This window comes from Cyprinodon tularosa, unplaced genomic scaffold (genome assembly GCF_016077235.1).
Source record: "Cyprinodon tularosa strain WSP-4 unplaced genomic scaffold, ASM1607723v1 ctg530, whole genome shotgun sequence".
In the NCBI taxonomy this organism is placed as follows: Eukaryota; Metazoa; Chordata; class Actinopteri; order Cyprinodontiformes; family Cyprinodontidae; genus Cyprinodon; species Cyprinodon tularosa.
Genome location: NW_024039264.1, coordinates 295,971 through 312,396, shown reverse-complemented (window position 1 = coordinate 312,396; position 16,426 = coordinate 295,971). Strand labels below are relative to the sequence as shown.

At 41.8% G+C, this 16,426-nt stretch overlaps 1 protein-coding gene across 5 annotated transcripts in view; it reads right to left on the bottom strand.

Moving 5' to 3' along the window:
- The window catches only part of cnih3 (cornichon family AMPA receptor auxiliary protein 3), a 135,894-nt gene extending 120,130 nt beyond the window's left edge, over positions 1 to 15,764 (bottom strand). The window contains exon 1 of one of the 5 annotated variants that reach the window (XR_005282405.1): positions 15,042 to 15,756. Coding sequence is in view for 4 of the 5 variants with exons in the window: in XM_038304310.1 (XP_038160238.1) it covers positions 15,042 to 15,179 (138 nt within the window). In the remaining variant the exon portion in view is untranslated. Of the gene's footprint in view, positions 1 to 15,041 lie in introns of all 5 variants that reach the window. The other 4 variants (XM_038304310.1, XM_038304311.1, XM_038304308.1 and 1 more) reach the window with 4 other exon arrangements.
- Positions 15,765 to 16,426: the final 662 nt, after the last annotated feature.

The window sequence follows — 16,426 nt, the reverse complement described above, 5'->3', positions numbered from 1 at the left end:
TGCAAAGAGACTTAACCCCAGGCAAGCCAGGTGGGCCCTGTTTTTTGGTCGTTTTGACTTCTCCCTATCTTACAGGCCGGGGTCCAAGAACAGGAAACCAGACGCCCTGTCCAGGATGTTCGAGACCGGGGAGGAGATTTCCAAGGAGGCTCAGGAGTACATCCTCCCTGACACCGTTAGGTGTGCCATCACGAGGCTCGACCTGGAGGGGGAGGTCAAAAAATCTCTCGAGGGAGTACAGATTCCGGAGGCCTGCCCCAGGGACAGGCTTTATGTCAAAGACTCTCTGATTAATAAAGTCCTTAACTTCTGTCATTGCTCTCGTCTGTATTGTCATCCTGGTTACACTAAGTCAGTCAGAATCATCAGGTCCCAGTTTTGGTGGCCCACTTTGACTCGGGACGTTAAGGAGTTTGTTGCAGCCTGCCCTCAATGCAACCAGGCCAAGGTCTCCAGGCGACCTCCGTCCGGTCTGCTCCGCTCTCTCCCCGTTCCTTCTCGGCCATGGTCTAGCATTTCCATGGACTTTGTCACAGGGTTACCAGTTTCTGAGGGTCACTCTGTCATTTTAACCATTGTTGACAGATTTTCTAAAATGGTCCACCTGGTCCCTCTACCTAAGCTCCCCACTGCCAAGGAGATGGGCACAATCCTGGCTAAGGAGGTCTTCCGTCTGCATTCACTGCCGGCTGACATAGTGTCCGTCAGAGGTCCTCAGTTTGTGGCCCGTTACTGGCAGGAGTTCTGCTCTTTGTTAGGGGTAACTGTTAATCTGTCGTCTGGTTTCCATCCACAGACTGATATGAACCAAGAGGTTGAGACAAAACTTCGACTCCTCTGTGAGTCCGACCCCACTAGGTGGGCGCAGAACCTACCCTGGGTGGAACACGCCATCAACTCCACTCCCTCCAGCTCCACCGGCCTCTCACCCTTCTATGTGGTGTATGGTTTTCAACCACCAGTTTTTTCTGTCGAGGAGAAGGAGTCCAGAGTACCGTCAGCCCGTCTGTCTGCCCTTAGATGTCTGCGTGCTTGGAGGAGGGCAAGGAGAGCCATCATCAAGTCATCCCAGGTCCAGGCTCGAAATGCCAATCGCCGGCGGTCTCCAGCTCCATGTTACCAACCTGGAGACCGGGTCTGGCTCTCCACCAAGGATCTACCTTTAAAAGTGGATTGCAAGAAACTGGCACCCCGATTCATTGGGCCCTTCCCTATCTCCAAGGTGGTCAATCCAGTGGCTGTCCGGCTTCGCCTCCCTCAGACGATGAGAATTCATCCCACATTCCACGTCTCCCGTGTCAGGCCGGTCAGAGACTCAAGGTTTGTGCCCGCTGCCGGACCCCCACCTCCCCCCCGTCTGATCGATGGGGGCCCTGCCTATTCAGTTAGGCGCATTCTCAGATCCAGGAGGAGGGGCAGGGGCATCCAATATCTGGTGGATTGGGAGGGTTATGGACCCGAGGAGCGATCCTGGATCCCTTCCCGCTTCATCCTGGACAAAACCTTGATCCGGGATTTCCACAGGGCCCATCCTGACCAGCCCAAAAGGGCGTCTGGAATCCGCCCTTGAGGGGGGGGTTCTGTAATGGTTTCTGCACTGATTCTGGCCTGATCACTGAGTCCACGCACCTGCTCTGCTCCACTCATCTGCAATCAGCTCTGACTGGAGTCACCTGCTTCCAGCACTTTAAAAGCCCCATCAGATCTGTCCTCTGTGCCAGATTATCTCAAGCCAACCAGCTACGAATAATCCAGCATCAAAGGAAGAACCTGACCGCCTATCCGTTTCCGACCCGACCTGCCCCCTGACTCCGAGCCTGCCCGAACCGTTTGATTCTGCCTGCCTGCCTCCCCCTCTCTGGATCTCTGACTCTGAAAAGCTCCGCCTGACTGCCTGCCTCTCCGTCCTGGATAAACTGGTAATCCTCCCTCAATCTACCCGCCTGTCTTCCTGCAACCAGTTGCCCACACAGATCCAGCCCTGCTTTCTGATTAACCCTCTCAATAAATCTTCAAAGTAAAATGTCACTGACCTGTCTGGGTTTATTTGGGTCCAGTCTCTGTCTCATTACAAAAGACTGAACCATTTGACTCTCATGTCTATTGAGAGTGATCTAGTGAGAAAGCTGGACTTCAGTGATCTTGTCAAGGAATTTGCAGTAAAAAAATCCAGAAAAGTGGGCAACTTTTCAAATTTCATATCAGACTAAGCTTAAATGTCTGATAACCCTTTCACTCATTACTGAAAGGGCTTGGTGTTACTGGGTAGGGCAGTGGTGTCCAAACTTTTTGACATGAGGGTTAAAATTATCTCAAAAGAACTTTGGGTCTGTAAAATAATTTGAAAACAAACTTGGTCTTTTTTAAAGTTTATCTGCTAAATTAAAGTAAAAATTTAAATGATTGTAGATACAAAACAAAGATTGTGCATGTGCATTATAAGACAGGCTCAAAGTTTCAAACTTTTCAGGGTTTAGTATTGTTTTCTTATTTTGTTTGCGTTCGAGTTCCTACAAAGAAGTTAAATGAAAAAGTGTCATTAATAAATGGAAATCTGTATTTTGTTCTTCATATTTTTCAAAATTTCTCTGTAAAAACCTTGGTCTAGAAGATGAAAATTGTTCATGTTCATGTCCACCTCTGCTTTGGACTGGACAGCACTTTGGACTTACCTGGGTCAGGATGTTTTCTGAAAACTACAGTATGCCTGATCTCTTTTATATTGTTTATATCCATGTTCTGTCTGACTGGCAGAGAAGTACTTTTTTTTTACATTTATTTCCTCCAGAGTTGTTTGTAGTTTGTGACAACTGGCTTATTAAAGTTGTAAGTTGTCAAAACTTACTGTTCGGTCATTTTCTGCTCATCCTCTAAAACAAAACAAACACATACTATATATATATATATATATATATATATATATATATATATATATATTTGTTTTTTTTTTTTTTTGACTCTAGCCCAGGGGCCCCCATCCTGACTCCAGCCCAGGGGCCCCCATCCTCCTAAATCTGCCCCTGGTTCCACTCATCGACCACTCATGAAGCGTTCCTACTGCTCAGTTGTTGCCCTCTTATGGCCACCTCTACATCTCCTGGTATGTCCTCCATACTCTAGAAATAATACTGACAGACACATCAAACCATTTTGTCATAGCTCCCAATGATGTGTCATCTTAGATGATCTGCAATACCTACCTCCAAGAGATTAAAGTGGAGCAAAGAGGTCCCAGGGAACAGAAAAAAAGAAGTGGAGGATTTAAGGTACTTTGGATGAACAGTGCAGAGCAGCGGCAGGTATGGAAAATTGATAAAGAAGTGTGTCCGAATGTATGAGGTGTTTTATGTGAAAAATGAGCAATAGTGAAAATGAAAGGAAAGATCTACAAGACAGTGATGATATCAGCACAATAATGTATGGGTTGAGAGTGGGACTGAGGAAGAGACAGGAGGCAGAGCGGGAAGCAGCACAGATAAAGGATGAATACGTAATAGGTACATATTAGGGTCAGCTCATGTTAGTTGTTTTGGAGACAAAACCTGAAAGTTCAGACTGAGATGGTTTGGACATGCATAAAGGAGGGATAGTAAGTACATTGGTGGAAGGATGTTGAGCCTGGAACTGCCAGGCAGGACGCTTAGAGATTTATGGATGGAGTAAAATGAAGGTAGTTGGTGTGACAGTATAAGATACAGAAGATATGGTCAACCGGAGAAGGATTACTCAATCTTGCTACCCTTGAAATGGAAAAGACAAAGATGAGATGGTCACTTACAGGAATTCGGTAAGTATTTCTGTTTCAGTCATTTTTTCCCTATCGTGTAAGAGACCGGGAGACAATGATAAATGAACCATGGCTAAGTGATGCTAAAGGCTGATTTATACCCAGCAACCAGGTCGTCTGCATGTATCAATTCAAATGTGCCCCCACCCTTGCCGCAGACACTCTGCTAAACCTCTCCAAAATTGTAGATAATCGGAGACAGTGCCGCAGACAGGAGGCATCTGATTGGTCAAATTCACATCCACTCTACGCTATACGTATTTCCTGTTCGGTACTTTACCAGTTTGTTTTGTTTGTATGATCGCCATTGTTGAAAACAACTTTCAAAGGTGGACCAGCTAGAAGAGCGAGATGCGTGAGAATGCTGGGACCCTTTACCCACCTGGATCCCCGCTCTTTTTCGCCCTCATGTCCCTCCTTTGTCACACAAACTTGCCCCCACTTCCTCACCACCTCAGCCGTATCTAGAGCCACAGCTAGTTCCTGATTGTCCCTCTTGCGTTGTGGCGTGGAATAACATAGCACAGACCACACTACAATATTGGGCATAAATCAAAAATATCTGGAACAACCTCACTGCGAAACACTGCTGAGGGAGGATAACCAGCCATTTACACTACATCCATATGCTCAAAAGTTAAATTATCGTGTGTATCCTTGTGAAAAAAAAGTATAAAAAAGGGGAGACAATGATCTCTATTTAAATTCTTACCCCTAAAAATGGTTAAATATGAATTTATAAACAATCACACTGTATGACTGTATATGTAAAATATCAATATGAGATTATGGGTTTTGCAGCTAATAACTATTTTTATAGATGGTAAAAAAACGGGTAAAAAAACCCACAAATATCTTCATTAAAACCTCTGTTAGCTTGTTTTCATTTATCACAGTGATTTTGCACAAGTAATGCCTAATATTGGATTCAAAGTTTTAAATAATTACTAGCCTTATTTATTATATTTCTAGAAGGTTTATATTCTGTGTATTCTTTGCCACAGCCGCAGCTGTTGTGATACTTAAATCTCTGATTAAATATTCTGTTTTATTTATTTTCATACCAAAATCATTTAAATAGAGTTTGTAACTGCTGAAAAAAAAAAAGGTTCCAGCCAATTATTTTGAGCACAAACCCCCAGAGAACTCTTGGGTAAATTAAATTGGCAAGTTAATTAATCAGGAGAAAAGGAATTAGCTTAACATTGACTACATCTAAAATATGTTCATTTAACTTATGATTGTTTCCTTTAATGATTTTACTAAGGTTCAATCTCTAGACAACAATCTGAACATATATATGTATACCTTTAAAGTTTCCCATACTGCTTCTTAGATGTATTTGATGCTATACATCAATATGTTCCATTAAAATTGAGATCTAATTGTCCCAACTCTAGTTTGCTTTGACAACAAAGTGTAATCCAAAAGCCAACTTAACAAAACTCTTTTACACAAGTCTAACTACATTTTCAACAGTGGATTATCAGTTACCTTTATGGCTTTGTAAAACCATCTATCTAACTCAAGACACAAGTTTAAAATTTACAAGAAAATAATATATTCTTAAAGGGTTATGAGGATAGGGGAAAAAAGTCTTATCTGTTGGCAGGTAAAAAAGGTTTCTTGGTGGGGCAATTTTCATATTAAAAGAACAATGCACACAATAAACATTTAGGCATACATACATGCTTCGTGTACAGTGACAAGGGTTAGGGTTCAACATAGCAACTGGCCAAAATCACCACTACTGTATGCATACACAAATACCTTTATGAAATCCAAGCAAAATTCATGGGAAAACTGGTTTGGGGAGAAGCTTCGCTGACCCAATAAATATTATCAGAGAATCATTGGTAATTACACTGAATCTTAACTTCATACATTTACAGTAGCAGCCATTCAAAATGGCCCTACCCAGTCAAACGCCAGCCGGATGGAAGCCCACTACCCTGCGATTCTTAGCAAAATCCCCTCCGACTTCAAGTCACTGGCCTTCCCCTGTGCATGCATATTTGACTCCACCCTTTCACTGAATTACAGGGTCTGACCAGGAGATGACACTTCTCTTTAGATCTTAATGTCCACAAATCATCAAGACTATTTTAGTAGAAATATTGATGTTTAAAAAGGAACTGTAGGAGACCAGCCAAGGACCCATCAAGGAAAGTTGGGACATTTTTAATGGCTACTACTGTATTGTTGGGTCTGGTGTATTGCATCTTCTTCTTCACAATACCCCATAGATTTTCTATGGGGTTAAGGCCAGGAGAGTTTGCTGGCCAATTAAGAACAGGGATACCATGGTCCTTCAACCAGGTACTGGTAGCTTTGGCACTGTGTGCAGGTGCCAAGTCCTGTTGGAAAATGAAATCTGCATCTCCAAAAAGTTGGTCAGCTGCAGGAAGCATGAAGTGCTCTAAAACTTCCTGGTATGTGGCTGCGTTGACCCTGGACCTCAGAAAACACAATGGACCAACACCAGCAGATGACATGGCACCCCAAACCATCACTGACTGTGGAAACTTTACACTGGACTTCAAGCAACGTGGATGAAGTGCCTCTCTTCTTTTCCTCCAGACTCTGGGACCTTGATTTCCAAAGGAAATGCAAAATTTACTTTCATCAGAGAACATGACTTTGGACCACTCACCAGCAGTCCAGTCCTGTTTCTCTTTAGCCCAGGCAAGACGCTTCTGACGCTGTCTGTGGTTCAAGAGTGGCTTGACACAAGGAATGCGACAGCAGAAACCCATGTCTTTCATACGTCTGTGTGTGGTGGTTCTTGAAGCACTCACTCCAGCTGCAGTCCACTCTTTGTGAATCTCCCCCACATTTTTGAAGGGGTTTTGTTTCACAATCCTCTCCAGGGTGCGGTTATCTCTCTTGCTTGTACACTTTTTTCGACCACATCTTTTCCTTCCCTTCGCCTCTCTATTAATGTGCTTGGACACTGAGCTCTGTGAACAGCCAGCCTCTTTAGCGATGACCTTTTGTGTCTTGCCCTCCTTGTGCAAGGTGTCGATGGTCGTCTTTTGGACAACTGTCAAGTCAGCAGTCTTCCCCATGATTGTGTAGCCTATAGAACTAGACTGAAAGACCATTTAAAGGCTTTTGCAGGTGGTTTGAGTTAATTAGCTGATTAGAGTGTGGCACCAGGGGCCATCAATTTTGAACCTTTTCACAATATTCTAATTTTCTGATATGATGAATTTGAGATTTTCATTTGTTGTCATTTGTAATCATCAAAATTAAACAAAATAAACATCTGAAATATATGAGTTTGTATGTAATGTATGAATATAATATACAAGTTTCACTTTTTAAATGGAATTACTGAAATCAATCTACTTTTTCATGATATTCTAATTTTATGACCAGCACCTGTACATACTCATGATCATAATTTTATGAAAAATCCAGAGGTTGTGAGTGGGTAGTTTATTGAAAACAACACATTAACTCATGTAGGCTCTTTATCAGCAAATCAAAGGTTTAAGACCACAGCCGTTAAAAGCCAAAATTTGCAAACATTTGGATTCCATGTTATTTCCTGTCAAGTAATCAGATTATGAAAATCTCTTGATGGCAAAGGAAAAATAATTGAACGTGGTAGGATTGGTGAGATGCTGATGCTGGACACAATAAGACAGTCATTCTGCATTTCTTTTAAAAATCCTCAGGGTTATGGAATAAAACAGAACAAAAGTCTAGTAATAGATCCTAAAAAATTTTATTGACGCTTGAGCCAGAGGAGCTGAATGATTATCTATCAAGACACAGAAAGATCCTGGTCCCAAATGAATGACATTACTGTTCTGGCTTACAGCCCAATAGCCATCAAATTGCATCTGCAAAGGAAGGGCTTAACATACAAAAAATGTCTTCAAAGGCCTCATCTTCTTCAATGCCACAAAAATTGCCAGTTTAGACTTTGCAGGGAAGCACCAAACATTGGATATTCAAAGGTGGAGGAAAGTTGTATTCTCTCATGAGGTCCTGGTTGCTTCCAATGTCACTGGAATGACGAGAAGAAGCCACCTGAGATGTTCTATAATGCAGCTCAATGTAGGGGGCGCCATCATGATCAGAGGTGCTTTTGCTTCAATGAACAATAGAGAGGTTGTGAAGGAATATTAAACAGTAGCAGGTTATGTAGAGATGCCCAGTAAGCATCCCTCATGACTGAGGGTCCTCATCTGTGAGGCAATGAATGGGTTTTTCCACAGGACAACTGTACAAATCACTATGGCTGTCTGACCAACACTTTTTTCCAGGAGAATATCATCAAACTGTTTCACCATCTTCCATGTTTCCTTGATTTCAATCCTATTGAAAACATTTTGGGTTTCCAGATGGTGGATGTCCTTCAAAAAAGAATCTCCTCTACTTGAAGACAGTCCCAGTAACTTTTTGGAAACGGTTACATAAAGCATTACAAACCAAATGTATAAAGTAATCAACAGTAATGGTGGAGCTACTATTACTAAGTCAATTTTGAACACATTTCTTTTTAAGGGGTTTGGATTTCCTACACTTAAAGGAAAAGTACAGTCAACAAGGAATAATCAATGGATCAATATTTATACTTAAAAGGAATTTGCTTGCTGTGATTTAATGAATTTAGCATAATCAATAAAACATAAAAAAAAATAATACTTTTCGTTGCAGTCACTAAGTGGCCATTTTTTCCCAAATATAGTAACCCCTCCCTCCTGCCATCTTCCAGCAGTGACGTCACGGTGCGGTAAGCCTAGCGCCATTCTCCCCGCTTTACAAGCAAAATCAATGGGAACTACTAGACACATCTGGAATCAACAACAATTATTGAAGATTTCCAGAGGACTTTACCATTGAAATTCACCAGAGCTATAGTGAAACTGACAATGCCCACGTGCATGGCAGCTGGATGTTGGAATACATCGGGTAAAGGTGGAAAAAAATTAGCATTATCAACCCATTAAAGTGTTCTAGAAGACGCCAACACGTGACAAAATTGTCTTAGATTACAAGAAAACAAACTGAATTTTTGGACAATTGGGTGAGCTTTTAAAAGGTCAAAAGGCTCATACTGTCAAGACATGAACAGAGTCAGCTTTATATCACCTAGAAAACAGGATTAAAGGTCTGAGTTAAAAAAAAACAACTAAATCCTTCTTTGATCATCTTGCTATTAGTAGAATTGCTCCCTGCAGCTGTGCCTTCACAGGTCTGCCTTAAAGTGGATCAGACAGCTGCAGATGATCCAGAATGCTACTGCCTGCATGCTCACTGGAACTAAAAAAGTAGAGAACATCAGCCCGGTTCAACAGTCCTTCTTCTGGCTCCCTGTATCTCAGAGAACAGACTTTAAAATACTTCTGTTATTCAATAAATCACTGAATGGCTTAGCTTCAAATTACATAACAGACTTGTCAGTGGATCAACCACCAAGACCTTTCACGTCTTCTGGCTTAAGTTTATTTTATTGATGTATGACTAAATATGTAAAAGCAGCTTTTCAACCAAAGTCCCTGTTCAGATGTAAAAGCATCTAACGTAGAGACTTAGCTCCATAAGGGTCATTCTGTCCTCAGCTGCCTCTGCAGCACATTTGTAGGGCTTTGCTTATTCAGCACCTTAAAGCAAGTGGCTAAAGCTAATAAGGCGTCAGCCCATTGGGTAAGTTACACTTTAAGAGTGAAAATAGATTGTAAAATAACAACTTTGGGATCATTTCATCCATGTAATGCACAGAGCTCTATTTAATTGGTTTCCTGAGCAAACTTTTAATTTGAAATTATTAATTTATATACAATACAAAGAAAGAAACTGATTTTGAAGATATAACCCCTTTAAACATGTATTCTGTTGTAAAAAAAAAGTTTTTTAAATTCATTTTCATTTCAAAAACATTGTTAAAGTTTTGTCTGATTGTATTTGTATTTGCCCAGTTAATCACATATCTGCTAAACATCTGTTTTCAATAATGAACAACTACAAAAATAACAAGCTTATACTTAAAGCACGGATTTTCCTGAATATTCGAAGACCAAACAGTCTGTACCATAATCATACTCAGGTAGTCCCAGCAGAGAAGTCCTCAATGGGATAGTGAAAGTCTGTCATTCTCCCCTTTGCTTCATGATTTTGCTTTTCCATCTATTCTAGATTCAGTAGGGAATGTCTACTGGGCGGACAGGTTTAATGACACTTACAGTACATTACTGCTGTCTTTATACCAGAAGAAAATTGCTTGAGTTAAGCGGGATCATTGAAGCGCTCAGCCGCGCAGCTCAGGAGAGGTCGCAGTTCACCTTGTATGTTAATTAAAATGGTTCTGTAATCTCTTATGTCTGTGCTCCCATTGGGATTAGCAGTGTTTTATTTCACCATAAGGAGCAGATTGACTCCTGTCTGGTGAGACGGTGTAACACTGAAAGTGTATTTTATGTCCTGGGGCATGCTTTTTATTGATATTACAGTTACTATTCCTAATGGGCCAATGCGTCCAGCTGAGATGCCAAATGAGCTTGTAATAGCTGAGAAGTTTTCCTTTTTTTTTTTTTTTCTAAAACCACAATTATAATAAAAATGAATTTCTGAGCAGAAAAAAATGTACTTTTTATCAAATTAAAAAGCATGTCTCCCTACTGGAAAATAAATGAATGATCCAATCATACCTCAAACTAATTGTTCTGGAAATCTGGCTTTAATATGATGAATATGGACATGACATTTTTGATGATTTTGTTTGTTTTTATGGGGTGGTGCAGCGTATTGCTGATTTCCAACTATATTCTGCCGAATCTGTTATAAAATCAGTCATGTACTGTGTGTTCTTGCTGTGTGTGAGTGCTGTCTGACTGGGCAAGTTCAGTGGTCAGAGTCATGAATAATGCTACACATTTTGTCACAGCATCAGCTAGTTCAAAAATACAAGCTGCTGATATAAGGAGTAAAAAATCCTATTAGATGACAGTAAAAGTAAGATTTGAGCACTGCAGAACCGCTTGCTCACAGGTAAAACCTGCATGTCAGTCAACTTTGGAGCTTCCTACATCATGCAGCTAATTCAAACTACTTTCTGACAGTTTATAACCATAGGCGGATTTCCTAATAAACTTAAATGTCTGGAAGATTTCAGACAGAAAAGTGAAAGACATAAGAATTATTTAAATGTAAAGACAAGCATAGGGGTTATGAACGCAGATGAAAAAGTCACAATTTGCAAAGACCTAAGTCAAAACCAGGAAGGAAAAAGGCAATTTTAAGACTTGAAAAACAAGTAGAAAAAAAATTACCAACATTAACAAGATGCATAATAACCAAAAAAAATAAAAAAACACTACAGGGTAGGGCTGGGTACCGAACTTCGGTTCTTTTATGGTACCGACCGAAATGCTTCGGTTCTACAGAGTATCGAAACATGCCTCGTCTTTCTGGTACCAAGTTTCGGTGATTGGCTGTAACACTTAACGTGATTGCGTCATCCAGGAAAAATACACAGGTGGTCACGCCTACAGCCAGGGTTCATGTGTATCTGTTGTGAACTGGTTGCGAGCGTCGTGGAACCCCTTTAAAATGCCCCCCAGGTCAAAAGTGTGGCTTCACTTTATTAAGACTGATGCCAATAGTGCGCAATGCAATACATTGTTCACGGAAACAATTTAAGAGCAGAAAGTTGCTCGGTGTTTGACTGCAAGAAGAGCGGACCGCAGCCGGCGCGACCATCCTCCTCTCAGCAGCCCGTGGGCAGAGCAAAGCCAGAGCGGAGTGAATCATGCCGCTTTCAAACTGGACGCAGCAGGAGCAGCAAAATCACGTCTGCTGCTTCCTTTTTGCTGCTTGTACCAGTTAGTTCTGACGCGCGGCTGAAGCAGCTTTGCTGCTCTGGCTGCGCGGTCGAAAAGTGGCTCTGACGCGCGTTGGGCGGAGCTACTCTATCCTTTATTTGCCTTGCAGCTATATTTGCTGTGATCAGTGGGAATAAAGTAGTTTTATTATGTTTTTAAGTGGGAAAATCCACCTAAAAACTTAATCAGTGCAGTCAGTTCATCCTGCCTTCCAATATTTCTGTGGGAGCCGCTCAGACCCCCACATACCAGCGGTGCGCTGTCAGTAGGATCCCATTCAACGGACTTGTTTGTCAGACATGGTAATTTTTCTAAAGGAAAACTGCTAAGTAAAAAGGTCCTCACAATGTAACAGTGAATATTAGACACTGATTTTTTTTTTTTTATGTAAGAGGAAAAATGTAAATGGAAAAATCAGAGCTTAAAATAAATCTCAAGATTTGTACTTTTTTATGTTGTGTAATTTTCTTTTTCTTCGAACTGATATTATAAAACTGGTATCGAAAAAAGTATCATTCAGGAACCGGTATCGTAGTGAAGGTATCGGTATTGGTACCGGAACCGAAAATGTTTGAACAATACCCAGCCCTACTACAGGGTCAAACAACTCAGCAATCAGGACTCAAAAGTCTGAACAATTTATTCTTTAGTTTGTGCAATTTTATCTTTACTAAAAGCTAAAAAATGCTTATGTTATGGTTCTACTCTTCTGGGAATTTTTTGTTTTTGTTTTTCAGTTATTCTGTTTTGTTTAACTTCAGTTTATTTTCCAGTTTATGTACTGTAAGTTTAAGCAGTCTTCGGTTGCCCTCCCTAGCTCCCTTCTGGTCTCTTCCATCCACACCTGCTCCATGAATGCTGATTAGCCTGGTCTAAGTTTAGTCTCCCATTTATACACCTCATGTTCAGTCATGCTGGTTCCTTGTTGCTTCCTCAGCTCTGGCTCCCCCGTTTGAGTTTTTCCCTGACGTTTGCTGATTTTTGGTGCTTGTATTTTGTATTTGGATTTTTGGATTTTGCTTTATCAAACTAACAAGAACTCATCTCGGCCTAAATCATCTCTGCATTCGGTTCCTCAAGCAACCTCACCCCTCATGTAGACAGCTTGTACAATTAAGATTATTAAAACGGTGATTCTACGCTGTTTCATAGCATCCCTAAGGAGGAACCAGATTAATTGCAGGGGTGGGATGGTAGAAAGGAATTAAATAAATTACCTTTTTTTGACAAGTATTTAAAAATAAAATTTTTGGTGTAAACCAAAGAGGAAGCAGGAGTTAAATCACTGCACTCACCTGCCTCCCATCACTGTGACATACTCTTGAAGCTACATAGACATTTGGTGCACCCTGCTACTATTAATGCTGATGATTATATCCTATTTAGAGATTGATGATTGTTCTGAGCCTAAAGCTCCACAAACCGTATCTGGAATCTTTAAAGCTACAGCGTGTAACTTTTAGCGACATCTAGCGGTCAGGCTGCAGACTGCAGCAACATGAACATCTCCCCCCCACCGCTTCTCCCCCCCAACAGTACGGCGAGCGTTACGGGACAAAATGTCTTCCACGACGTCCGCATCACCTACCTTCTCAAGTGATGAGGTTTGTTCACATAGATAATTTTACAGATAGTATTTCATTAGTCTGTATATGGTATAGATTTCATGTAGACTTAAGATAATAAATATACCCGTTATTTTTTCTACATCGTTGTGACGTTTTGGCGATCTCGCAATCGCTAGTTTGTTGGCTCTGCGCTGCCGTAGCGCAAAGATGTCTGCCTCCATGTCTGCCTCCATGGCCGCTCCCATGTAATTATAAATAACGAATTCTAAGGCAACGCAAATATTAAGGTTAAGAGGCTGAGCTCGTAGATGATGATAAATAACATAGTTATGTATAATATATTACATTTCTGACCGTATATCCCTGTAATTATTACACACTGTAGCTTTAAAGCAGTATTACAGCAAAGCTCCAAGATCAGATTGATTCATGCAGCTAATTACATCCGAACTATGGAAGCTGATTTATATGATCCTTTAATGATGGATGTCCTTCTTTGTGAGGCCATTTGTCACCCATGGCTTCAGAACTCATACCAGCAGCTGGCAGAATTTCTAATGAGCTTCAGTCAGGGCTGTTCATTTCTTGGTCCTGTTTTCTTAAGTATGCTCTGCTCTGTTGCTTAGTTCTTCTTTTACTTTCATCAAATTCAGAGCCTAATTTTTTGCTCTGGGCAGTTTGACTCAGCATGCTTGCTCTTTTTAGCAATGCACTGCCGCTCGGGATGCCCTCCCAAAAAAAGTAACCTCACCATCCAAGAGGCCAAGCGGGAGCTGGAATCAGTTTGGGTTTTCCTCATTTCCCTTCATTTCTCAGATCTTTGAGTCAGATGAGATGTTGAAGTAAAATGAAGAAAAGGCAAGGGTTTCCTGCCAGAATGGAAAACAGAGAGTTGGAGCCTAATTTCAGGAGTATTTTTGGCAGGTGGCTGGTGTTAACGTGCACACTTGGCTCGTGCTGCTCCACACACTTGCAAAGCCTCTTCCTAATTATGTCTCCTTGCAGAATGGAGCCCCCAGCTTATGATGCTCTGTGTCTGCAAGTAGGGAAGGAAGATCTTTCCGTTCTTTCTGTCATCTCAAGCAGAATGGAAAAATAAAACAGGGTGCGATGTGAAACCCTGCTGAGACCAGAGAATAATGATTCAACTCTGATCTGTTTCAGCCCTGTTTTATACATCAGGGAGCATGTCAAGGTGTTTTAGCCTCTTTCTGGCCTGGTCTGCAGTTTTGTGCATAATTAGTTCCAGTTTTGCCATCTCTGTCGCTTTGTTAAGTGTTATTACAGCTTTGTAAGCAGACACATCCCTTTACCCTGGGTAAATACACAGTGATGCAGAACAATTAGTGGAGACTGCTGGGGGATCGGTCACCCCAAGTGTATCAGGCCTGGTGTTCCTTCCTCATAAAGGGCAGACTCTGACCCAAATCTGTCTTTACATAAGTCTCTGCATGATAGAGATGTTGCTCAAATTATTCAGATATCATATTGCAGTGAGTGATGATGATGTGCTGCAAAGCTAGGGCATGATTAAAGGCAGCAGGAGTGTGAGGAGAGGAGATAAACCTTTACAAGACTTCCTAATTGATCTCAGATGAAGGCTGTGTAATTGCGCTGGCAGACAGCAGCCATGCAGGAATCTCTAACTGGGGCAAAATAAAGTGGCCATAGGTGAGGAGGACTGTGATGTAATACTGATCCACGGTGATGTCTGTGGGTAATACAGGTGCGCAACTGTCTGATCCAGAAGGAAACATCTGCTTTTCAGGTGACTGAGACACACCTGCGCATCTTCTGATAACAAAACACTGTAGGAAAAAAGAAAAACAAGCACGGTCTGATGATACTTACATGCCATATTGCGAAGAAGATAAGGGAAACACAGAGGACCAGAGACAGCATGTAGCAGAAAGCAGCAAAAGTAAACATAATTGAAGGGGAAATCGGGTGGAGAATTTCCCGAGGAAGCACGACCCCAATGATGAACATCTAAAACCAAAAGCCAGGAGGGGAGAAAGAGGGGAGGTAAAGTTCTCACGGCGCCGTGGACACCATGACTTCGCGCCCCACAGTGTTCAACCCGATCCGGGCGTAAAGACTTCTCCAGACGGCCAGCTGCGCCTCCACTGATTCCCAAAATGCGCTCAGATCAGCCCCCTCAGCATCATAGATTGTGAGCGTCCGCAGTCCTGGCGAGGTGAACATGGAGTCACTGACAGGGACGGTTGATAGAGGGGGGGAGCATCCGTGCAAAAGCATCTGCGAAATGAGGCGAGGGAGCGGATAATCCCTTCATTGAGCAGCGGCTGAGGGCGGCCAGCCGAAGCCTGCGCTGAGCTGCAGCGGTGTCATATGAGGCTACTCCGCGGCACTCTGTGCGTAAAAGGCTCAGCTCTCTCTCTTTCGATTTTGCTCACGCGCGCGCAGCCATGACCAGCAGCGGCAGGGAGCGAAGCGCGCGGGCAGAGCTGTGAACAGGTGGAGATGAAAGAGAAGCACGCGCTCCGCGCGCGCGTTGGAGCGTGCGGGAGAGCTTTTTGAAACCTGCAATTAAGAAGCTGATTTTGTGTGTGTGGATGTGTATTTCCCCCCTGGGTAATGACTTGCAGGCCTGCGCCTTAATGCCGTCGCGTCATTTGATCTCAGGGATTGAAAGCAATTAAGTTAATAAAATTCAGAAGACGAGCTGACAGATTGCTCATCAACATTTACATCCAGGTGCTAGCTTTAAACTAAACTGCACATTAACATATATTTAATAAACGACCAAATAAACACAGAATATGGAAAGAAATAATATATATTTTACCAAAATTATCAGTTGTATTGATTAAAAACATCATTGTACATTCATTTTCAGCAGAATGTTTGAAATATGTATCAGCAGCACATTGCTGAGAAAAAGCATGTGCTATCAGTGCCTCCATCTGGCAATTCTGTAAATTACATCTATTATAAGGCAGAGCTTCAAAATGGATAATCCGTCATAAACACTGATAGGCATACCAATATGTCCATTGTGGGCAAATTACAGTTTGTGTAGTTCCAGACTAAAACTATTTTTGTATTCTGTCCCTTTGTCTCAGAAACACTTTTATTTTATCCAGCATATTTAGCAGCTCATCTGTTTGGATCAATCTATAAAGTCATCAGCCAGTCACCGGTTCACCACTTCACACTGATTCTATTATCTACCCATTAAATATGGGCAAAATCTAGACAAATAATACAATTAA